Genomic DNA, 23,963 nt, shown 5'->3' with positions numbered 1-23,963 from the left:
AGATGCATATCTAAGCCTTTATATCTCCAGCATAGATATTAAGTGAAAATTCTGTTCTGAAATACTGATTTCTTTCTATTTGGAGGCTGTTTCCTAAGCATTTTTAAGAATCTGCTAAATTAATAAAAAATCTCTTGGTTTGGTTTTTTTGTTTTGTTTTGTTTTTAGGTACTGGGGGACCTGGGATTGAACCCCAGGCCTCCTATGTGGGAAGCAGGTGCTCAATAACTTAAGCCACACCTGCTCCCTTTTTTTAAATGTCAAATTTCACAATCTATCGCCCACACCCCACCCCTGCTAGAAAGACTAAAAGTTGAACTAACCTTGCATAAAATTAAAAACTTCTTCTCCAGTTATACTGTCTCCTTTAGAAACACTATTCTCAGCAAGAGACTTAATTTTTCAGTATGCTCTCCTCTCTAGTAGTAGAAGGAAAGGTGTAACATGATTTTAGAGCTGAAAGAGACTTGAGATAACAATCAGGTCCTCAAATTTTAAAGTAAAAAAATAGAGCTGAGGACTGCCCAGATGTCATGCAGTTCATGTCAGTGCTATGATGAGAACCCAAGTCTCCAGTTTCCCAGAATAGGGCCCTCTGTATTCACAAATGACTAGCCTCATTCCTGGTAAAGACTCTGAAACTGCTACTTCTCTCTAGACAAAGGTTTTGAGGAGCAGTAGGATTATTACTTTCTCTGACCCTAAAATAAAGCATGTGTTTATTTCACCATTAAATTGGATTCTATATCTGGGATCACTTACCAATCCTGAGTACATTATATAGTGTTTGTTAAACATACTTTAAGGTTTTATTTTTGTTTTGTTAAGAATGTAAGAACTGACAGAAAATGCTTCAACTATTATAAAAGTATACAGATCAAGCAGAATTGTTGGAGGTGGATCTTTTATATGAATTCATGGTAACTTTGTTATTCTAGAGAGTGTACTAATCTCTACCTAAGTACACAAGAAGAAATAAAACACAAACATTAGGTAATTTAGGAAAGTAGCTACTCTGTAAAGGAGTCCATATTTTCATGAGTAAAAGTTTATTGAACTCCCTTTCTGAACACAGCAACGTGTTAAAACAACTGAAATACAAAGAAGTATAAACTATATATAATCCTTGTTTATCAGGAGCATAAGTTGTATTTAGTAAGATAAAACATTTCGGGCAATGTTGTTATTAAATTCCACAGCCTCTGCGTTACTGCTATTCTGTAACTAGTCTTAAAAGAATTGGTCATTAAAAAATTAACACTTGAAAACTTTGTGGGATTGTACTTGATTATTTCCAAGGACAGAATTAGCAATTCGTATATAGCCTTGAAGATTACAAAATTATTACTAAAACTCCAGGCATTTAACACATGGAATTGCTCCCTTTCTCTGATTAATGTTGATTCACTAATTATAAGCCCATCAAATTTTGCCATTCCATACAATGTTGGCCTGTTCACAGCAATGAAATCTCCTGCCTAAGCAAGTGCAGTACTAGTACAGCCAAGACTTATTTCATGAACAATTTAACTTGCCTATACTTTTTTAAATCTTATTAATAATAGTGTTTTTTGTATTTAGATCTGGCAAATTTTGATGAGCTTTGTTATCTCCCCTTAAATCCTTTTAATTGAAATTGGTTCATCTTATTGGCAAGGAATTGAATTCTTCAGAGGTGTATCATTTATGTACTTGAAACCATGCACAGTTTACAGGCACTAAATTTGCCAGCATACCATATATACACTTCCATCCTCTCATTTTTGTAACTTGGCTCTTTCTAGTCTAGAGCTAGACTACACTTTCTCTTGGGTTTTCCATTCAAAATGTATTTTCCATAAAATGTTTTCATCATGTATTCTCTTAAATTTGAAAAATAAATGGTCTTCAGTAGCTGTCAATCGTTTCTACAAGGAGTACATAGTACCTTAACTATTTAGCCGTAATGTATTTGTTATGGTGTAAAGGTTTTAAATACTATTTAAATATGGTCATGTGGAAGGTAGGTAATCATTGCTATTAGCTCAAAGTAACTTATTCCAGATATTTGAAAGGGAAGGTATAGGTTATATAGATATTGGGATGAGTGCAATTTCTGAAGAAAAAGGTACTCACCCTGTTGTTTAAAAAAAAAAGTATCCTCATAATCCATCAAAGTTAACTTCCCTAGACAGTTTTCATTTCATGCACTTGCAAACCTTTTATGTGTAAGACATTCTGTAAGAGAAAAAAACTCAAGAAATATGGCCTGTCCTTTCAATTTAATGTTAAGATAAAATAAGAATTTTGAGTAATAAGAATTCCAGCTCTTGTGTGAAAATAAGTATTCCACTAGCAACTATTTGAACATGTTATCAGGGCTCCAGATAGTTCAATCATGAACTAAAGCAAGATGCCATTGAGGTAAAGTACTTACAAAACAATAACATACTTTTTAGTGGTAGTTCTACACATATTTTACCATAGCATCTTTGCAGTAGTATTTGATACTAATTGGCATAAAGTTACTGATAGTGACTTGGTAACTTAACTGCCTAAGTTTAAAGAAATAGAGAAATGTGAGAATCAAGGCTTAGTGAAGGTATGGTTTAGGTTTCCATCTTTAACTTGAGGACAAAGCAAGCACACTTAAAATGTACATTTATAAGATATATTAGTATTTTTGGCATAGTGAAAAATGTCGAAATTTCATTGACACTTGTAGTGGATACTATAGTGAGGCCACCCAGATTCCCCTCCACCCCGGGACTTATTTCTCCCAGCTTCTGGGAATGTTACTTGCTGTTGGATCTCGGCTGAGTGCCTGACCAGGAATTGTCTTGAGCCCAAGAGAGCCACCAGCCCAAGGTTATGCCTCTTATATCCAATGCCTAATTCACACAAGTATAAAGACCCACCCTCTTGCCTAAATATGGCAAAGCTGCAAGACCATCCCTCTCAGCTCTGAAGAACTGGCTGAGAACTTATCTGACTGTATCCCAGCCCAATTTCTCCTTTTCCAATTCCTGTTGCTTTAGAGTATCTCAGAGGTACTGATCTTGAAAGCATTCCCATTTAAACTTCCTGAACCTTGATCTCCAACTCTTGAGTTTATTTCCCCAGGGAGCCTGGCCTGAAACAACCTTTTAAACCTAAAGCAAAAAAAAAAAAACAAAAAAACCTTGATTTTCACTTACACAAGCAAAATATTCCTGAATTTTTCCTGCCTTTCTATTTATAAAACAGGAGAAAAAAAATTACCTTCAACCTTTTCTGTTTTTTAGTTAATATTTTATGAAAATGTAAAACAACCCAATCAAGGCCCTGTGCGCGCTCATTTTAATACCTATCTCTGAAGTTTAGACCTTAAAGCAAAGGAGTTGAACTCTAATATATTTCAGTAACACACAATAATAGGCTTGGCTTTTGATTACGGTGCTGGTGATAGTACAGAGCTTTTACTTGTTTTAAAAGACCACATTAGGAAGTAGATGTTGGGAAGGGGTTGAGTGCCTGCTTCACATATATGAGATCCTGGATTCAATCCCTGGTACCTCCTTAAAAAAAAAAAGATCATGTTCACGCTACACTCTGGCATTTTATGGACTCAGGCTATGGATATTTCCATTTAATGTGCATTTATCAGAATTGTGTTAGCTTGTTATATTACAGAATACTCAACTTTTAATTTAACTTTATTAAACTAAAACGTATATTTAAAGTATATGTAGAAAATGGGTATTTTCACATCCAAGATATGCATAAAAGTGTTAAGAGGGGTGGAAAAGGAGGTCATGTTTCTCATGTCCTGCAAAGAAAATTTATTTTAATACCAAATACCATATTGAAATGATAATATTCTTGTGGTCTAGATTTAAGCTGTTTCCAGCTTTACATTGTAAAAAGCAAGGTTTATGTGTGTGACTTGATCCGTAAAATCTATCAAAGATAATCATAAAACAATGTAGCAATCATTCAACAAAATATCAGTGCCCTCTAATTGGAATATGTCTTTTCATTTAATAAATATGTGGGTGGTTATGATATACTTGGTAATGAGGCAACAAAGAAAGGCAGAAGCATTCACTGCCCTCAAGAAGCCTACAGTCTAGTGGAGATTATGGGCATTAAATAAGTAATTACAAGTAAGATCAGAAGGAACTTGTACTTGGAGAGCTAACTTCCATGGAGGGATGAGCTTTAAAACTTTTTCACTGTCCTCCTATTCTAAGAAGGCAGGGAAAGTCTAAGAAAGAAACGTACAAAAACAACCTCAGAGAAAGGGTAAAACTGAAGGGAAAACCCACAACTTTTGATTTGAAGAAGATATCCTATTCACAGCACATGCAGGTCCAAGATTTTAAGTGCTTTTAAAAAGCATATAAAATATTTTTATTTATTCCTTTGTTTCTATACTTATATTTGAAAGTAAGTCAAAAAACATGATAGGAGATTCAAGAAAACTGGCATCCAAAAGTACTTAAGACTTAAATGGGCTAACAAAGATTTCAGTAGCATTAACAGCTCAGGTAATCTATGTTAAACCTCTTGTTTGATATGTGGAAAATAAGAAAACTGGGCTAAACAATACATATCTAAGAATGTGTTTAAGATAATTTATCATTTAGCCTCACCAAAAGTTCTCACTGGTTTGAAGACACCCTTATACTAGCCCTTTATCATATACCAATGAAAATTGTTCTTCAGGAGGGAACAGCATGGGATACAGAAACAACCAAAGCCAAAACTCACCCATTTTACTTTAATGTCAATTGAATTTCGAAATGAATAAAACATGACTAAAAAGCCACAGCAAATAGAACAAAGCATTGCTTTGTTCTAAAACTGCAAGTATTCTCTGTCCTTTGAGAACCTCTGGTTATACTTTTTGTACAGCAAACCATTTAATTAAATTGGGATATTCCCAATCTATGACCTTAATTGGCATATTCATTGGCATTATACATTATACCACTATATGATACACATATATAAATTATAGCCAACTATAAATCTTCCCTCTGGTTTTGCTTCTGTGCTTTGTAAATATGTACATCTTTTCCAGGGTCATAGTGTACCTTACTTACAGTAAACTGCCTCTCCAGCATTGCTAAGAAGTTGTTATCCCGTTCATAACGAATTCGACAAGCTAAAAGAATCGTGGAGTGGTCGCTGCAGAGATGTTCCAGTGTCTGAAGAAGATCTGTGAATGTTTCTTCTAAATATATGATATCAGCTCCAAGTATCAAGTCAAATTCTCCAGGTGAAAAACGCCCCAAATTTTGTCCCCAAGTCAGCTCCTTAACAACAGCTTTGGGTTGGATATGGGGAGGTAAATTGGCTTGAACGTTTGATTTAAGAAATTCTAATGCTACTTTCCGATCTGTGATGGTCACATGAGCACCTAGAATGTGGAACAGAGAAAAAGTAATGTGCCCATCAGTACAAATGTAATAGGCAGAGAGGAGATCAAGTTAAACAGGGCAGAGGTCTCTACACTTTCCACCCAAAATGCAGAATATCATGTTCTTCATGGACAGCTGCAATGGATCAGACAGTGACCAGCAAGAACTCCTACACAGCCTCAACGACACATCTGCTGCTTGCTGAAGTTGTGCCAATGGAAATGCAAAGTCACCAGGTGATAATAATTTGATGCCTCTGAATTCTGCAAGTAGAGTGGTCTACCCTCCACAGGGGTCTACCACTAAACTTCATTCATCAGGTCATGTTCCTTAGGTCAGTATGGGACTCAGGATAAAAGGAAAATCAAGAATGAAAAATCTGGGAACTATTACACAAATGACAAGACACCAAAAACAGGGAAAGGCTGCTATCTGGGGTTAAAACTTAAAAATAAAAGAATCAAGAAAGAGTTAACTAGCTACTAAGAAATCCCAGGCCACCTCTCCTTATAAAGCAGCCAACCTACATGTATTTATGTAACATAAGTAATTATTGAAAAAAACGATAAACTTAGAAATTATTAGACTGTATAAAAGGATTGTAGATTGAAACACTACATGATGTTCTAGGTGCTGAGTTTTTACATGCAGTGTAGAAAATTAATGAGGCAATATTTTATTATTCTGCTTTTTTTGTGGGTTGTTTACCACGAAACTAAAAGATCTCATTTTTTTAACATGGCTGAGGGTAAGACTGAATTGATAGTTACCCTTAAGGTGAAGCAACCACATAAGGTCAGTCCTGAAACACTTAATCTACATTGTAATAACAATATATTAAGGGTAACCCTATTTAATTTTGGTCCCATAAATTCTGATATTTACAATTATACCTCCTTCTTTTCTAAAATTTCTTATTTGCATCCTTCTTAAGTTTGTAAACATCATAGGTAATTCCCCCATGGGATTCCAGATCACTGTAGTAAGCAATGGCAGTTTATACATAGTTTTTCTTTTCATGATGTGTAACATTAGGACAGTATGTAATTCAATTTGCCATTTACAGTCCTAGAGTATGATACTGATGAAAATGTTCAAGTTGTTAGATTTTACAAGCTTGGACCTACCATCTTGACCATTTGTTGTTAAATGGTGTACTGCCTATTAGAAAACTTTAATGACAGTTTTTATCTCTCCTAATAATAAAAAACAGTCTTGATGTTTTCCTGGTTTAAACAAGAACTTCATCTCATGCCTTCTCACATACTCTGCTAGCAACAATGGAGTGGTCTAGTCTTTTACACATTTCTTGATATTCATTTTAATAGCCCCTATAAGTATACTTCCTCTAATGCCTGTCTCCAGGAATTTCTGAGGCTACTTCTAACTGTCTAGGTGTTCCAGAAGTCTAAAAAAGATCTTAGTGTCAGTTATCATTCCCCTGTATTATCCATCAATTAAACAAATACCATGAGTCACTCAGGTATTTGGCAGTGGAGCAAGGGCAGAAGTGAGTCCAGTGAGGAGGCTACCACACCACAAAAAATCAAATGAAGGATACTGGTAGCTTGCAACTTGCTGTGACCAACCAGACACCCTGCACAAGTCATCTCCCACATACAACCCACCCAAAAGTTACCACTCTCTTGATTTTACGGTAATCACTCCCTTACTATTTGCTAAATTTTTATCACCCAAATGGCCACCCCTAATCATTACAGCTCTGCCTGTGGTTTTGTTTTTTTGGTTTGTTTTTTGTCCGTGTATTGGGGAAAGGAAGGGGAGCAGGGATGTCATTTTAGGTCACTTTTAATGTTTCCCCACCATTTGTCCTTAAGTTTCCCACAATGTGGGTTTTGCTAATTACATCCTTTGTGCACTTTAGCATGTTCCTCAGTCCTCTGTATCTCTAGTAAATTTATTGATTCAAGTTTGATTGTTTTGAATAGAACTATTTCAGAGGTGGTAGTATATTCTTCATTAAGACGTATGTAATGTTTGCTAGGCTTTCTTTTTGTGATGAGAGCAGCCACTGATACTAAATTCCTGGATCCTTAACTCATTAGATTCCTTTTGCATTTATTTGTCCAGAAACTTCTATAAAGAGAAGCTTCTCTCTTAATTATGATTTAGTTACTTATTTTGCATAGAAAGGCAGCTATATATGCTTCTCCTTCCACATTTTTATTTCTTACCAGATTTCAAAATAAGAGTTGATTTTTCAGCACTGTCCAAAAATGACTGTGGTGGTTTAGAGCTATTTACCCCAGAAAAACATGTTCTTAAACTTAATCCATTCATGTGGGTGTGGACCCTTGTACAGGGCCTTTTGGTTAGGTTACTTCAGATAAAGTGTGGTCCAGGATTGGTCTTAATCCTATTACTGAAGGCCTCACAAGATAGGTCACAGAAAGAAAAAAAAAGCCACAGAAGGAACTGCCAGAAGCTGAAAGTCAAGGGAATCTGGAAGAGAAGAGAGAAGCCAGAGAAGCCACCATGGAATTTCCATGCAACAGAACACCAAGAACAAGGATCACCAAGAGCCAGCCCCAGGACCTCAATCGTCAAAAAGAAAGCATCCCCTTGATGACACCTTGGTTTTGAACTTCTCCTAGCCTCAAAACCATAAGCCAATAGATTCCCATTATGTAGGCAATAGTATTTGCTCTAGCAACAAGGAAATTAAAACAATGTCCAATTTCTTTTTTTTTTTTCTTACATCATGAGCTCACTGATTAAACATATTTACTGTATTTTTATCCATTGTCTTTATTATCCTTATTGGTATTCAAATCGCCCCATCTTTTGCCAGTAGCCTTCTGACACAACTCTAACATCTTCGGTAGCTTCCTTGCTATCTGATGTAACAAGATATTCCAGGCTCATCTTTTATATTTTCTACCATACACCTAGAACCAGCTACTAAACAGGTTTTGTTTTGTTTTTTAAAGCTTTTACTTTTCTTTATTTCTCCCCACGCCCCCTCCCCACCCCCACTGTTTGCACTCGCTGTCCACTCTCTGTGTCTGTTCATTGTGTGCCTGTCTTCTTTTTTTTTTTTTTTAGGAAGCACCAGAAACCAAACCCAGGACCTCCCATGTGGTAGGAGGGTGCCCAACTGCTTGAGCCACATCCGCTTCCCAAACAGGTATTTGTTTTTTGTTTTTTTTTAAGATGGGAGAAATAGCAGCCCGTTCATATGCTAATGGGTTTGATCAGGTAGAAAGGGGGAAAAGTGATGACGCAGTAGCTAGAACTACTTGAACAATGTCCTTGAGTAGAGGACTGGCCCTAGATGGGACAGATATTTCATCAATAGCATCAGGAGGAACAAAGGCAGAGATTATGAGCCCACATGCAGGCAGTGGTGGGAAGTTATGGAAATTCTCTTCAGACTGCTTTGACCTCACGGAAACAGGAGGAAATGCCATCAGCTGAGAATAAGAAGAGAGGAAGGATTGGGGGCCTGACAAAAAATATGAAACGGTTGCTTAGCAGAATGAAAGAAGTAGTGCTGTTGTACAGCACTGAGAGTGTACTTGAGGTTCCTGATCATGAATGCCAGTCTCATGAAGTTGCACAGATACAGGCCTTGAACTTGTGGAGAGCTGGACATAACCTGGGTTGTTTTTAGTCTGGTGAAGAAGAAGGAGCAAGGAAGGGCAGAGTGTTGCCTGTATATGAAAACTGATAAACTGACTGCCCGTGAGACTTATGCTGGGTATGAAGGTAAGCGAGGCAATACTTAGTTCATAAACAAGTAATGGGAATGGACTCAATATGACAACAGAGCCCATAGTCACTCACCTGGTGATGGAAAAAAGAAAAGTGTAAACATCTGTCATCACTTTTAGATACAAAGATGAGGAAGAAAGACTTTGCCCTCTAGGTACTCGAGTCTCATGAGGGAGATAGAGACATAAGCATAATGGTGATGCAGTGTGGGAAACAAAAGAACAGAAATGGGGAAGTAGATGTGGCTCAACCAGTTGGGTGCCCACCTACCACACGGGAGGTCCTGGGTTTGGGTCCCGATGACTCCTAAAGATGACGAGCAGACACTGCACCCGCCACAATGAGCAGACACCACAAGCCAGCAGATGCCGAACCACAGAGGGCAGCTGTGGCTCAGGCTGTTGGGCACTCGCCTCCTGTGTGGGAGGTCCCAGGTTCAGTTACTGGTGCCTCCTGGAGAAGGCGAGCAAACGACGAGAAGACAGACGAGAGAACAATTGGGGTGGGGGGAGCAGGGTGTAAATATAAAAATAAAATAAAGAAATCTTAAAAAAAAAAAAAAAAACGAAATGGTGTGCACAGGAAATTATGCAGTCACCAAGGAGGCATTCTTTAAGAGGGGCAGAGGACAAAGAAAGATTCCCAAAGGAGGGGAACTGTGAATTTGGGCTTCAAAGATGTGGCAGTAACCAGGGGAGAGGAATGAAGAAAGGGTTTTCAAGGCAGAAGGGACAGACCAGAAACAGTCTGGGCACTTCAAACAATGCGATGGTACTGAAAAATGAAGAGTAAGGCTGAAGAGTTAGGCAGCAGATTACACAGGCTTGCAAAAGAGCCTGGGATTTAGCCTGCAGCAGCCAAGAGGCAAGGGAAGTCTGCTGATCACTTTTACATTTCAGGTAGACCACCTAAAGACTACTGGGAAAGAGGGTAAATTTAATCTGGCTCATGGAGGGACATGGTAGTGGGGGTTAAAAGGGAGAATTGATTCAAGAAGTAGTTAAAAGGGCCAGGGGAGGAGGGGGCGTGTCAAGATGTTGACTTGAGTGACTACCTGGATAGTGAACCAACTCAGAAAAAAAGGAGGAAGAATGAATTTGAAAAGGGAAGAAGAGTTTGGGTTTAAACACATATTGTTTGAGGTGCTGGGAAGTAGCCTCATAGAGATAACTAGCCTTTAGTCTGACATACCAGACATATTGGTCTAAAGTTCACAGGAGATATGCACTAGAAGTACAGAAAACTACAGGGCTATTTCTTCTTGAGCATAGTATTTCTGGACAGTGACCCCTAGGCTTGGTTGGACATCACAATCACCCAGCAGCTTTTAAAATCCAGTTCCCCAGTCCTACCCCAACATACTGAATCAACTTCAGGATAGGGTATTTTTCTTCTAAGGATACTTCCCAAATATCATAAAGTATAAAGTCAGTTGGGGAGATCTGCAAACTGAAAACCAAGGTTTGAGAGTCAGAACTAGATTCAAATTCTGGCTCCACAGTCTATTCATTAAGCCTTCATTTCATCACCTGAAGAGGGGTCTAAGGGCACCAACCATGCAAGGTTGCTGCAAGAATGAGAAATGGCAAATACACAGCACCCAGAATATACAAAGTGCTTAGTAGTTAGCAACTGCTTTTTCTCATAACAGGAAAATTGTTATCATCCTATTTTAATATTCTGCAGAATGCTTACCATTTTGAGGCTTTTTTCTCCACACAGCCCCCCCCCCCAAGATGGCTCCCTCGTGTGTTTGCTCGCAGTTTTTGTTCATTGTTTATTGTGGTTTTTTTTCTTTAAGAGGCACTGGGGGAAGCAGATGTGGCTCAAGCAATTTGGCTCCTGTCTACCATATGGGAGATCCAGGGTTTGATTTCCAGGGCCACCTGGTGAAGACAAGCTGACCTGCGTGGCGAGCTGGCCCGAAGAGAGAGCTGGCCCACACAGAGTGATACCCTGCATGACATGCTGGCCTGAGCGGCAAGCTGGCCCACATGGAATGCTGACCTGCATGGAGTGCTGGCCCATGTAAGAGTGCTGGCCCATGTAAGAGTGCTGGCCCATGTAAGAGTGCTGGCCCATGTAAGAGTGCTGGCCCATGTAAGAGTGCTGGCCCATGTAAGAGTGCTGGCCCATGCAGTAAACAAAAGTTCCTTCCATGTTGGAGGCAGGCACTCAACTACTTGAGCCAACATTTTGAGGCTTTTTTATGTAATTTGTCGTTACCTTCCCATTAGAACTAGAAGGTAAGCTTCCTGAGAGCAGTGACCTGCCCACTTTTGTTTACTGCTATACCCATAGCACCTAAAACATGGTAGGTACTCTATGAATTCATGACTAAATGCTAAGCTTTCAAAAAATGAAAATGCTTTACAAAGGCTTTCAATGTCACTACCGGCTTTAACTCCCACCATTTCCACTTTAAAGAGATTAACTTTTTCTTGACCTCGAGGTTCAACATCAAAACAACTCCAGCCTAATACTTTGTAGCCATTACAAATAATATGTATGAAAATCACGTAGTGAGCACTGAGAAATGTTACACTATTAAATAAAACATCATTTATATATGCGTGTACACTTAGCATATATAAATGTACATATAACTATGACTATAATTATGACTAATAATATGGATGGGGCAGGAAGCCGATGGGACTCGGGTGACTGGGCTCCCACCTACTACATGGGAGGTTGCTCGTTTGGATCCTGGTGCCTCCTAAAGAAGATAGTGAGCTGATGTAGTGGGCAGGTGCGGCAAGCTGATACAACAAGAGACCCAAGAAGAAAAAGCATAACGAGAGACACAACAAAGCAGGGAGCAGAGGTTCCCGGTGCCTCCTGGGGAAGACAGCAAACTGACGCGATGGGCAGGTGCAACAAGCTGATGTAACAAAAGACAGGGGAGGAAAGGCACAGTGAGAAACAACAAAATGCAAAGAGCAGAGGTGACTCAGCAATTGAGCGCCTCCCTTCCACATCAGATGTCCCAGGTTTAGCTTCTGTTGCCTCCTAAAGAAACAAGGGAGACAGACACAACAAGTGGAAAACAACAAGGGGGTGGGTAGAAATAAATTAATAAATCTTAAAAAAAAAAAAAAGAATGGAAGGAAAAACACCAAAATGATAAAGGCAATTATGTTGCAGGGTCATGAATAATTAGAATTATTGGCAGCGGACTTGGCCCAGTGGTTAGGGCGTCCGTCTACCACATGGGAGGTCTGCGGTTCAAACCCTGGGCCTCCTTGACCCGTGTGCAGCTGGCCCATGCGCAGTGCTGATGCACTCAAGGAGTGCCCTGCCACACAGGGGGTGTCCCCCACGTAGGGGAGCCCCACACGCAAGGAGTGCGCCCCGTAAGGAGAGCCGCCCAGCACGAAAGAAAGCGCAGCCTGCCCAGGAATGGTGTCGCAACACATGGAGAAGTGCCACAACAAGATGACACAACAAAAAGAAACACAGATTCCCATGCTGCTGACAACTGAAGCGGACAAAGAAGACGCAGCAAATAGACAGAGAGAACAGACAACCGGGGTGGGGGGGAGGGGACAGAAATAAATAAATCTTAAAAAAAAAAAAAGAATTATTGCTGAGGGTTTTTTTTTCTTTAGACTGCTTTTAGGTTTAATCTGGAATAGAGTTACATCTGTTTCAATAAGAAAAACATTGATCTCCATGACTGCAATAGCCTTCAATCTAGTTTGTTCATCCTTATTTCAGAACAAGTCGAGGAGCTGCTGGGTGGCAGGTACTATTCTAGGGTCATCAACATGCAGGAGCCCCAATCCCAGTTCTCCAGAGCTTCAGAGCTTCTGCCCACTAAGAGAGACACACATGAAACAACTGCCTATAAGGAAATGTAATAAAGCTGGAACACAGGTGGAAAGAATACCAAGTGCCACAGGAAAAAGAAATAAGACTGTAATTAATTCTCCTCTGGGGTGGGGCAGGGCAGGAAAAGCCTCAGAGCGGGAACAGTGAAGCAGGGCTAGGAAGCATGCCTCTTCCAGGCACAAGATCACCATCTGCTGTTGTCATTCCAGTAACTACCAAAACTAACCAAGTCTTTTGTGGCAACAACCAACTAGTCCTTTGCTCTGAGATAGTCTCTGAAACACACCTCTTACCCAAACCCACACAAATAGATTTCTAGAACGAAACAGAAATACTTAGAGTAGCAATTCAAACACGCACTGAACCTTCACTTTGTACCTTTCAATGAGCTAACAGATTTTTTATGCACCATCTCATTTGATCTTCATTGTGGGGTAAATATTACTGTTACCCCCCTTTTAAGGATGAGGAAATTGAAGACTGGTGGTTAAGCAACTTGCCTGAGGGAACACAGCTAGTAAGAGGTAAGAGATGTCAAAACCAAATATAACTCTAAACCTATACAAATTTTTTGAGGTACTGAGGCTAGGGATTGAACCCCAGACCTCGTAAGTGGGAAGCTGGCACTCAACCACTGACGCACAATGGCTCCCCTGGGTGGATTTTTTCCGTTTGCTTGTTTTTTTGTTTTGTTTTGTTTTTAGGAGGTACCAGGGACTGCACCCAGGAACTCCCATGTGGGAAGCAGGTGCTCAACTGCCTGAGCCACATCCACTCCCACTTTAAAAAAAAAGATTTATTTATTCCCCCTCCCCACCCCCCCGACCATTGTCTGCTCTCTGTGTCCATTTGCTGTGCATTCTTCTGTGTCTGCTTGTCTTCTCTTTAGGCAGAACCAGGAACCAATCCTGGGTCTTTCCGGAATGGGAGAGAGGTGCTCAATCTCTTGCACCACCTCAGCTCCCTGGTCTGCTGCATCTCTTATTGTCTCTCCCCTTTGTCTCTTTTTGTTGCATCATCTTGCTGCGCCAGCTCTCCACTCGGGCCAGCTCACCACGTGGGCCAGCACTGTACATGGGCCAGCTAGCCATCACCAGGAGGCCCCGGGAATCAAACTCTGGACTTTGTATGTGGTAGATGGGAGCACAATCGCTTGAGCCACATTGCTTCCCCCAACCTATGCACTTTTATCACTAATGTTACTATGCCAGCCAGAGTTTTGCATGAACCCTTGTTCTCAGCAAGAAACAAAGGAAACCCTTCCAATTAACTCCTCTCATATCAGCAGAGAGGGAAGTTGGTGTCCTGGAAAGAAAATAACTTGGACTGCTGAGCCTGACATGCCTGATTTTGAGTCCTAGGTCTCCACTGACCAGGACTTCAGGAAGGGGCTTTCCTCCAGGAATTCCAGTTTTACATAAAAATTTAAAATAATATTTACTTTATAAGGGATATTATAAGGCTAGTCTAAGGAGAAGAAGAGGCAATGTATCAGCAAGGGCCTCATCAATGACTAAAACTGCTGTGGTTTTAGACAGACAGGCACCTATACAATTTATACATCCTTTTCTTTTTTTAGGAGGTACTGGGGATTGAACTCAGACCTCACACATACAAAGCAGATGCTCAACCAGTGAGCTACACCTGCTGCCCTAGAGATACTTTTAACTATCATCACTACTATGCTTGCCATCAACTTTGGGAAAGTGACAACTCAGCAGAAAAAGGAATACTGAATTATCACCACATGGGAGCTTGTTAGAAATTCAGGCTCTCAAGCCCCACTCAAGACCTCTGTTGAATCAGAAACTGCATTTGAACAAGAGCCCCAGCTTATTCGTATGCACAGTAAAGTTTGAGAAGCACCACTAATGCCAGTGACGATACTAAGGATATAGTGGTGAATATTATATTTGGTGTCTTAGAAGCTGACCTAGCCTCATTGTAGCAGTTTTATTTATTGGTGACTTCCAATAAGAAATATTGGATTATGTTTATTGGATTCAGAGGTTTACTTGATTAAGTAATATGGCATTGAGTACCCACCCCTTGGTGGGTAGGGACTCACAGATAAAAGACATGGCAAAGGACAGAGTTGGGGGGTTCTTACTGTTGCAGTTTTGAAGCTGGAGTTTCATGCTGAAGCCTTAAGCTGGAGCACCAGGAAGTAAGCACACAGAGGAAAGAGAAGCAAGCCCCAGGAAGGGAGGAACCCAGGAAGCCACTTGCTCCAACACGTGGAAATACTTTGGTGAGGGAAGTAACTCATGCTTTATGGCCTGGTATCTGTAAGCTCCTACCCCAAATAAATACCCTTTATTAAAACCAACGAATTTCTGATATTTTGCATCAGCACCCCTTTGACTGACTAACACACTCATCATTGGTTAGCTTGGGCTACATGAGCCAGAAGTTAAAGAAAGGAGTAAACATAAATAATAAAAATAAGCTTTAAAATGATCTAAGGCTAAATTAGTGTCTGTACACCAAAAAAAAGGATGGCAAACACTGATATCAATTCAGAACTGTATACCGTTAATATAATTTTTTAATATAAGATGTCAGGACAAACTATAGTGGGGTTCACCTCCTTAGAAAAGAAAAACAACCAAAGTGTCCTCAGGTCTGCAGAAAAGAGGCTATCTGCACTACTCTCCTCAAAGGGTTACATGTGCTGGTATACAGGAAAGCACCTTAAACTGTAAAAAACTATACACAGGGTAAGATTATTCTCCTTGAAACCAAAGTCACCTAAAGATCATATTATTGGCCCCATAGAACTGAAGGGTGCTAAGGAATCTCCCATGAGAAGTACAGCCAATAAGATAATAAAGAGAAAGAGAAAGAAAAGAAACTGGCCTGTTAACCTTGCTGGAGTTAAGATCCCCAACTACTGGTCCACAGCTAATAAGTAAAGGGGAAAACCAACAGCGGGTTTTGTGCTCAGAACAGCACATGCATCTCTCAATGAGTTCCGCTCACTAAGGAGAGCTGAAGCGTCACACTCACCCAGCAGGGCAGCCACTATGCCCACCAGCCCCGTGCCGGCGCCCAGCTCCACAGCAGAGCAGCCCCTGAGCTCCACAGCTCCCATCTCCAGGTACGTGGAAAGTACAACCGCCTGAGGCAAAACACAAGTGTGATCATGTTGAAGCTGTCGAGCCTTTAGGAGCCTCAGGGCTTCAGGGAGGCTAAGCACTGGCATGCGAACACGTAGACCCCTACACCCTCTCCCACTGCATGATTCAATTCCCAAGGTAACAACTCGCACTGGCACTGAGCTGCTGCTGCAAGGCGGGAGGACCTCCATGAACCAGCAGGGACACAGCGTCCCATGCGTCAGCTTCCCCGGGCCTCACCTAAGTCCTTCAGGGGGTCGGCAGGGGTCAGTGACACTGCCCACACGAGGCAGGGTCCTGCTGAATCTGGGGCGTTCCTAACGTATCACAGCTCTTTTACACTACAGGAGGACAGAACTATTCTGGAAGAACTGACATGAACAATCTGGGATTTTGTTTAAGGGAATGTTTGGTTCCTAAACCGAACAGGTTAGCAAGGCCACATCCTCAGCCAGAGAGGAAAAGCAGAGGCTCTCCTGCTCTCCTGCACCTCAGAATAGTCACTGCACCCACAGGGGCGCTCACCATATATTTTAGGCAGAAAGTAAGTTTTGGCCAAAGTTTTGGATACTTGATGTGTGAATCAGCATTTGCTTATGATTCTATAAAAAGAACTGTATCCTATTAAAATAATTAATATAATTTGTTTTTGAGGGCCACTGAATATTCCAATGGAAATAAAGTATAATTAGCAATTCCTCTTCTTGATGAGGCTTTCCACTCCTCACCATTTACTCATTATGTGAATACCTTTCCCATAATTACCTTGAACTGTATTCCTAGAAATGGTATTAGTGGGTTAATACAGAAAACTATATAAACAGTTTTATTCCTAAATGTTTACCTAACAGTCCTAATACAATGTTAAAAATGTAAAACAGTATGTGTGCCAACCATTTATTCAACATTAATTGAACGCCCACTGAATCCCAGGTGTGACTAGAGGTTGAGGGCACAAATAAGGTAGAGGCTGCCCTCAAATGGTTGACAAAAGAGGGCAGGGAGAGGAAGTAAAAAAAGCAATTAGAATATCATTTTTGCAATAGTTACAACAATGGAAAACTTAAAAAAAAAAAAGATTCATTTTGGGGGTTGTTTTGTAAAAGAATATTTTACAATATTCTTCGCGAGATGTTTGTAAAAGGCTAACAAGTTATCAACAGTGGCTAGAGCCTCCCACTTTCCTCCCAGTCCCCCCTCTCATCAGCTGGGTAACTCCTGGCAAGTCAAACAATTACCCTAAGCCTTCATTCACTCATCCTTAAAATGCAATCTGGGGTAGGGAGACAAAGGGAGTGACTGCTAATGGGTATGGATTTTGGGGGGGAGTGATGAAAATGTTCCCTTTAAAGAGGTGAGGTGTATGACATGTGAATTATATCTCAAGAAAGCAGTGGGGTTTTTTGTTTTTTTTGCAATCTGTGGACCAGTGTGGATGTTTTCGGAGGCCTGGGGACTACTTACTGCGTCCCAAACCACTGCTGCGACTCCCAGCTGCCTCCAGTCCTGCCGAATCTGGATCGTGTGGTTTGCAAAAGAGAAGGTGGCAAGAGGCTTGTGGAATTTCTGCAACCCCATTTCGGCCGCCTCCTCATAAGGAACCAGGGCCATTTCGCCAGCGCCTGGCTCTCTTCTCCCTCAGATCTGTCGTGCAAAAGAATCCCGAGTCATGCTCTGGTCAGAAAATGCACGTCTCCTAAGTAGCTCCAAAAACTTTGTAAGTCATTTGGTAAATTCAAAAGAAGAAGGTTAAGGGGAAAACCTTGTTTCTAATTCCCTTTGCACGCCTCTTCCTCCAAGTGTTAAGGGAATTTATTTAGCTCTGGATTCAAGATCTGTTTGGGCAAAAGAACCCAGAACGTCACGACTCCCATGGGATGCCCTTCACACTCCACAGCCAGCACTGGGTGAAGCCGGAGCCGGATTGCTGCGCTCAGAGCGGCGCTGACGGCCACGGGTCTCGGCGCAGCCAGGTAAAGCAGTGCTTGCTAAACCGCCCCGACGCGCCGCCGCCGGGAGGCTGGTTTTGTTTTGTGTGGCTTTTCTCCGAACAGGTGACAAAAAGGGCCCCAAACTTGCACTTGGACTCGGTGCTAACATTTTGATTATCCACCCAGACGGATACGTATGGACCACGCTGTTCCACCTCCTCGAGACTGGAAGCGAAAGACATTGGAAAATTCCGCGGAGAGGGAAGCCTCCCGTCTGGGGCGAATTCGGGCGTCGGCGGCTCGAAGGCCTCCCCGGAAGACCCCGAAACTCGGCCCAACTCTCCTAAATGGTCGGTAGGTGGGTCCTTGCGTCCCGCGGGCTCCAGAGCTCCGGGAACCGGGCGTGGGGGTAAAAGCGGGTAAGAGCTCACGGATCCTCCGGGATCTGCCGGCCGCACCGGACGCCTGCCCCGCTCCGCCCCGCCCCGGCAGCACGGTGACCGGCCCCGCCGAGCCGCGAGACCGCGCCCAGGCCCCCCGAACCGGGGTCCTCGAGGCTCCCGGCCCGAGGCGCGGCCTCGCCGGTACTTACGGCTCCGGAGGCGGCCCCGGCGCGCCGCGCGCCTGGCTTTCCGCCCCGAGCTCGGCCGCGGAAACTACCGGCCGTAAAGGGCCGGAGGACCGGGAGGCGGGTCCCGCGGAGGCCGAGCAGGAAGGCGGGAGGCGGTGAAAAGCGCCCGGCGGGGAGACACGCGTTTCCGGTGCTCCCGCCCCCACGCCCGCCAGGGGCAGTGAGAGCGCCGCGGGGCGCCCGGCTCCGCTGGGTGCGGAGACGTTGTGGGAGGGGTCGGGCTTCCCGCGTGGTCCCCCAGGGTTTTCGGGCGGTCAGATCGGCTGGCCCTGCACCGAGAGGAGCGCTGAAGGAAGAGCGAGGTGCAGAGCAGCGGGTGGGTGCACCGAGGGCTCGGGGTGCGCGGGCGACGCGAGTGCAGAGAGCGACCTGCGTTGCACTGGAACCGCACGTGTACCGGTTCCGCTTTTTTAACCATGCGCTCGCTCGCTCTCTCCCTCCCTCTTTCTCTCATTTCCTCGTTTTGTTTTTAGCTTTAAAGGTGGTCAGTTAATGGTTTTAGGAGAAAGAAGGCGTGGACACTCCTTGGTCCCTGCGTCACCAAAGTGGGGTCCGAAATGGCGTAATCGCCCACGCGGTGGCAATCGAGTGAAAGAAGTCCCTCCCAACTAAAGCGCAAACGGGGAGTCGGGGCAGGGCATCTGGGTCTGGATTTGAAAATGCGCCCGGTGGACGCGAAGGGTGAAGCGGCCCCGGGAGCGCGGGCGTGGGCGAGCGGTGATCCCCTGTCCCTGAGCCCGGCGATGGTTGGAGACTAGATGCTCCAGTCTTCCTCCTCCCGGAGCGGACGGCTAAAGCACCTGCCGTGGAGGCACCCATGCGTGATATGAAGGGTGCGGACGGCTTGGCACCCAGGTCGGAGCGCCTCGCACTGCGGGAGGCCTGAGTCAGCGGCCAGAGTGTGACCGCACGGGGGCAGCGTCCTCCTCTCGGGGACGGTTTCCTTTTGTTATCTGGACTCTAACCCAAGCCCCCTCATTCTACCCAGCTGCCGCTCTCTCGAGGTGATTTTCAGCTCTGGCGGCAAATTATTATAGAAAGAACTGGAAAGATTTTTAATTCCCCATTCCCCGACCTCGCCACGGGAGCATCTCAGTTGGTGTGAGGCTGAACCCGGGCAACCAAGAGTTGAGAACCGCAGGCCTCACCCACTCTCTTTCCAGATTTCTTCAACCTTCCAACATCAGTCTGTAAACTGGAACTGGGAAGGCGAACTTTGCGAATAAAGTTGAAGATCACCAGAGAGAGTCTTCCACCTCTTTTTTGTCTTCTCTCCCTCTTCTTTTCTTCCACCGCCTCTCTCTTACCAATCCTTTCATTTCTCTCTTACCTCAGGCCCCTCACTGTGCTTCCTCTGCCTCTCTTAACTTTCCTTTTTCAAAACTCCCTTCCTTCCCTTTATTTTCTCTTTTCCTCTCTTTGCCTCTCCCTTTGGGGAGCCAGCCTTGGGCACAGGGAAAAGCTTGGGCTTTGGAGCCAGAGAGATCTGGAAAATTCAACTTCTGTCCCAGACATTTTAAATGGGATGGCCTTGAGTAACCTCACCAGATCCCAACCCACATCCAATAAAAGAGATTCTGGTCTCCCTCCTCCGTCCTTATCCCTGCTCTCCATCTTTTCTGCTGAAATCATTCCCGTGACTTAAAATACGGTAAAAAACAAACGAAAAAAAAACACCTTCCCAATCTCTCCAACCCCCTACTAACATAGAAGGACATTTGCCTTTTTACATTTATTTACTGATTATTTAGAAATTAATTTACCTTTTCTTAGCTGTATAGGAAAGAAAGTCATTTGGTTCTGTCCTTAAAATAATGTGGGTCTAATTGGTAATGATTGGCTCAGGAAACACTGAAAATAATATTTAGGAATATACACAATACCAGTGTATTCAGCGAATCTGTTTTTATAAAAAATTAAGATAACCAGTGATTCCCTGTGAATATGTGAAAATAAATAATAATCCTTGAAAAAAAATGTGCGTGTGGTAGGTCATATTGTTTAAAATATTCACACGCCTTCTACAGGGCCTGTTCCTGGGGCCTCTTCCCAAGGGAAATATGTCTCCCCACCCTCAGGTCAGCCTCTGGCCAATGGAACATGGGTAGGAATGACGTTTGCCCCCCTGAGCAGGAGCACCAGGTGCAAAGATTGATAAATCTTTGTTGATTATAATTTCAAAAATTGGCTTGATTTTTTAAAAAAGTGTAGCTTAGTTTAGCTTTTCTGTAAAGTAGGTCGTTTTTTAGAGCTCCACCTGGCTCAAAATGGCTGCCTTAATGGCCCTACACCTGTCAGCATCAGCCTAAGGCTGCCTAACACCATTATATAGGGATTCTAAGAATTGATGACAATACTGGCAGTCTTGCTAGGATGTGCAGAAGGGTAAATTAACTCTGCATTATCTGTGAGTAATTCTAAAGTGCAGTTCAATTGTAATGTAACAGTTTATAAAAGATATGCCTTTTCTTTCTGGAAAGGTAGACAAGGCTCCTTTCCCCTGGTTCCTTCCTGGACTCAAACAACTAAAAAGGAAACATCCTTGGGCATCTCCAGCTCAGTGGGGTCCCGTGCACCTTCAGTCTCCTGGACAGTTTCATAACCACTCAACCCCTTGTTGAATTTAAGGTAAGGGTAGAATATAAATAAGTACACCCAGGAGCATTTGTTTGAGAGCTTTTTATTTTTATCTGCCTGACTAAAATTACCTTTCCCCAATCATATGACACCTCTCCAGAGAAAAATGGTAGAAGGACACTTAATTCTTTTGTCCCTCCTGTTTTCTGGAACAAGTCTGTGTGTAAGGTCACCGTAGATGCAGCCACCTTGGTACAATTGATCCTTCCCCAACCTCCCCCTGGTCAGAGTGGATACCCATTCCAGGCTGGGTAAATAATTTTCTCTGCTAAGTGAGAATTTGGAGTAGTTTTGGACATCTGTTGTTACTGTCTGTCCAGCATCCGTTTTCCATTTTACTGGTAGCAGTTCCCTTCTGCTAATGGTCAAGAACCCTGCTTCTGAGGCCCAGCAGTCTAGGTTCAAATCCCAGCTCTGCAGCGTGGTAGCTGTGTGGCTTTGGCAAGATGCTTTAACTTGTATCTCCTTTTTCCCATCGGAAAAATGAGGATAATGTGCTGGTTAAATTAGTAAACAAACAAGATAGTCTGAGGTTAAAATGAGTTCACCTATCAAAAGTACTTGTAAGAGTGCCTACAAAGTAAGCTTTATGGAGTATTGTAGCAGTTTGGTATATGAATCCCAAAAATAGATATTGGATTATGTTTGTTAACTGGTCTGTACCTGGGTGTGTTTAAATTATGATTAGGGCTTTGATTAGGCTATGTCAGTAGGACATTGAGTCTCTGCCCCCTTGGTGGGCGGGGACTTACAGATAGAACTACATGGCAGAACAGAGGAGTTAGTTGGAGTTTTGATGTTAGAGTTTTAATGCTGGAGTTTCGATGCTGGAGCCTGGGAAGTAAGCACACAGAGGAAGAGAGCAGCTAAGCCTTGAGAGAATCAAGCCCTGGAGAGAGAGACAGAGATGATTGCCTGATAATCTGTAGCTGGCCTTGTGGAGAAAGACAGAGCCTAGAGAGCCACATAGTCTACAGGTGACCTTGTGGAGAAAACAGGAGCTGAGCCTGAGAGAAATGAACCCAGGAAGATTGAACCCTGGCAGACATCAGCAGCCATCTTGCTCCAACACGGGGCGGTAGACTTTGGTGAGGGAAGTAACTTAAGCTTTATAGCCTGGTAACTGTAAGCTTCTATCCCAAATAAATACCCTTTATAAAAGCCAGCAGATTTCTGGCATTTTGCTTCAGTCCCCCTTTGGCTAACTGGTACAAGTATTTTTGGAGTATTTGCTGTGATTGTCTGTGTTTGGGCTGGGGCTAACCTCAGCCCCAGTTCCAGGTCTGGTCACATTTTCCATCTGGCCATGGGTGGTTCAGAGGTAGGCAGGCACCCAGAGCTGAGCTTAATTAGAGCCCATCCGAAGACCTTCTGGGACTCTCAGAGAACCAGCCCATTGAAGAAGGAGAGAAGTCTAGAGTCCTGTTTGGTTGTCTTGGTCCCATGAGGGCATAACCAGCAAGGAATGAAGCCAATGCAGGAGTGCAGTTGAGGATGGAGGGAGCAGCTCCCCTGGAATTTTCAGTTACTTGAGCCACTAAATCCCCTTATTAGTGGAAGCCAGTTAGCTGCTTTTGTTTTTTGTGGATTTTTTTTTGGTCCCCCACAGAAGAAAAAAACATTAAAACATTCAGTCTGGGCTAGTCCCTAAAACAAAGGAGATATAAAGTCACTCCTGGGGGGCCATCCTTAGTGTGCTGTGCAGATGGAGAATCATGGCATTCCCAGGGGCTCTCCAGGGCCTTGTCCTGGGCTGCTCCTGGGCTTTGGGGGCCCACAGGACACCAGTGTAGCCTGATAATAAATTTGTTTCTTTTTTTTTTAAGATTTATTTATTTTGTTTATTTCTCCTCCCCCCCCACCCCACCCCAGTTGTCTGTTCTCTGTGTCTATTTACTGCATGTTCTTCTTTGTCCGCTTCTGTTGTTGTCAGCAGCACGGGAATCTGTGTTTCTTTTTGTTGCATCATCTTTTGTCAGCTCTCCGTGTGTGCGGCACCATTCCTGGGCAGGCTGCACTTTCTTTCATACTGGGCAGCTCTCCTTACAGGGCACACTCCTTACGCATGGGGCTCCACTATGTGGGGGACACCCCTGCGTGGCAGGGCACTCCTTGAGCTCATCAGCACTGCGCATGGGCCAGCTCCACATGGATCAAGGAGGCCTGGGGTTTGAACCACGGACCTCCCATGTGGTAGACAGACTCCCTAACCACTGGGCCAAGTCCGCTTCCCTCTGTTTCTTGATTAAGCTAGTTTCAGTGAATGCTTGCTACATGCAACCAGAATCCTAATAAATACTTAGAATTGCTGTTTGTTGCTGTTTGTTCTTAGGAAGTAATATAGGTGGAACATAAACATTCTGTAATTTCCTTAGAAATAATTTGGTGGTGGCTAGCTTGTCATATTTGCCAGACAACCTATACTCAGACATTTGTTTGAACTATAGCAGTCTCTTTACCACCCTTGTCAGCAGATGACCTGAGTTATGAGTTTGCATAAATCTCAATAAATGTTTGCTAAATGGAAGCATGATCACTGGCTACATCTCTCTGTCCACTCTAGGATGCAGAGGTGGGCTGTTCCCATGCCCCCCACCACCACCACCACAGCCAGTCCTGAGGAGGTCTGCTTCCCACTCAGTCTTTCTCCTTTTTACTTTCAAATGTGCGGTGTCCCTGTTAGGCCTGTCTT

At 43.1% G+C, this 23,963-nt stretch overlaps 1 protein-coding gene across 1 annotated transcript; it reads right to left on the bottom strand.

Moving 5' to 3' along the window:
• Nucleotides 1-1,032: 1,032 nt before the first annotated feature.
• On the bottom strand, nt 1,033-18,973 carry METTL21A (methyltransferase 21A, HSPA lysine). Its single transcript, XM_004458141.4, has 4 exons — nt 18,596-18,973; nt 17,537-17,716; nt 15,963-16,074; nt 1,033-5,383 (listed from the first exon to the last, which is right to left on the bottom strand). The coding sequence occupies exons 2-4, from the start codon at nt 17,681-17,683 to the stop codon at nt 4,986-4,988; spliced, it is 657 nt and encodes a 218-aa protein (XP_004458198.1). The 5' UTR covers nt 17,684-17,716; nt 18,596-18,973; the 3' UTR covers nt 1,033-4,985.
• Between the last annotated feature and the right edge of the window lie 4,990 nt (nt 18,974-23,963).

The sequence above is a fragment of the Dasypus novemcinctus genome, chromosome 7, assembly GCF_030445035.2.
Source record: "Dasypus novemcinctus isolate mDasNov1 chromosome 7, mDasNov1.1.hap2, whole genome shotgun sequence".
Taxonomy (NCBI): domain Eukaryota; kingdom Metazoa; phylum Chordata; class Mammalia; order Cingulata; family Dasypodidae; genus Dasypus; species Dasypus novemcinctus.
Note: the sequence above shows the minus strand (reverse complement) of the source record. Positions and strands in the feature narration are given on the sequence as shown.

Excerpts from the sequence above, each read along its gene's own strand:
- METTL21A (XM_004458141.4), bottom strand. The coding sequence starts at position 17,683 with ATGGCCCTGGTTCCTTATGAGGAGGCGGCCGAAATGGGGTTGCAGAAA. Across the intron at positions 16,075-17,536 it reads CAGCAGTGGTTTGGGACGCA|GCGGTTGTACTTTCCACGTA; the intron begins GTAAGTAGTCCC and ends GTTTTGCCTCAG. Across the intron at positions 5,384-15,962 it reads CATAGTGGCTGCCCTGCTGG|GTGCTCATGTGACCATCACA; the intron begins GTGAGTGTGACG and ends TCCACATTCTAG.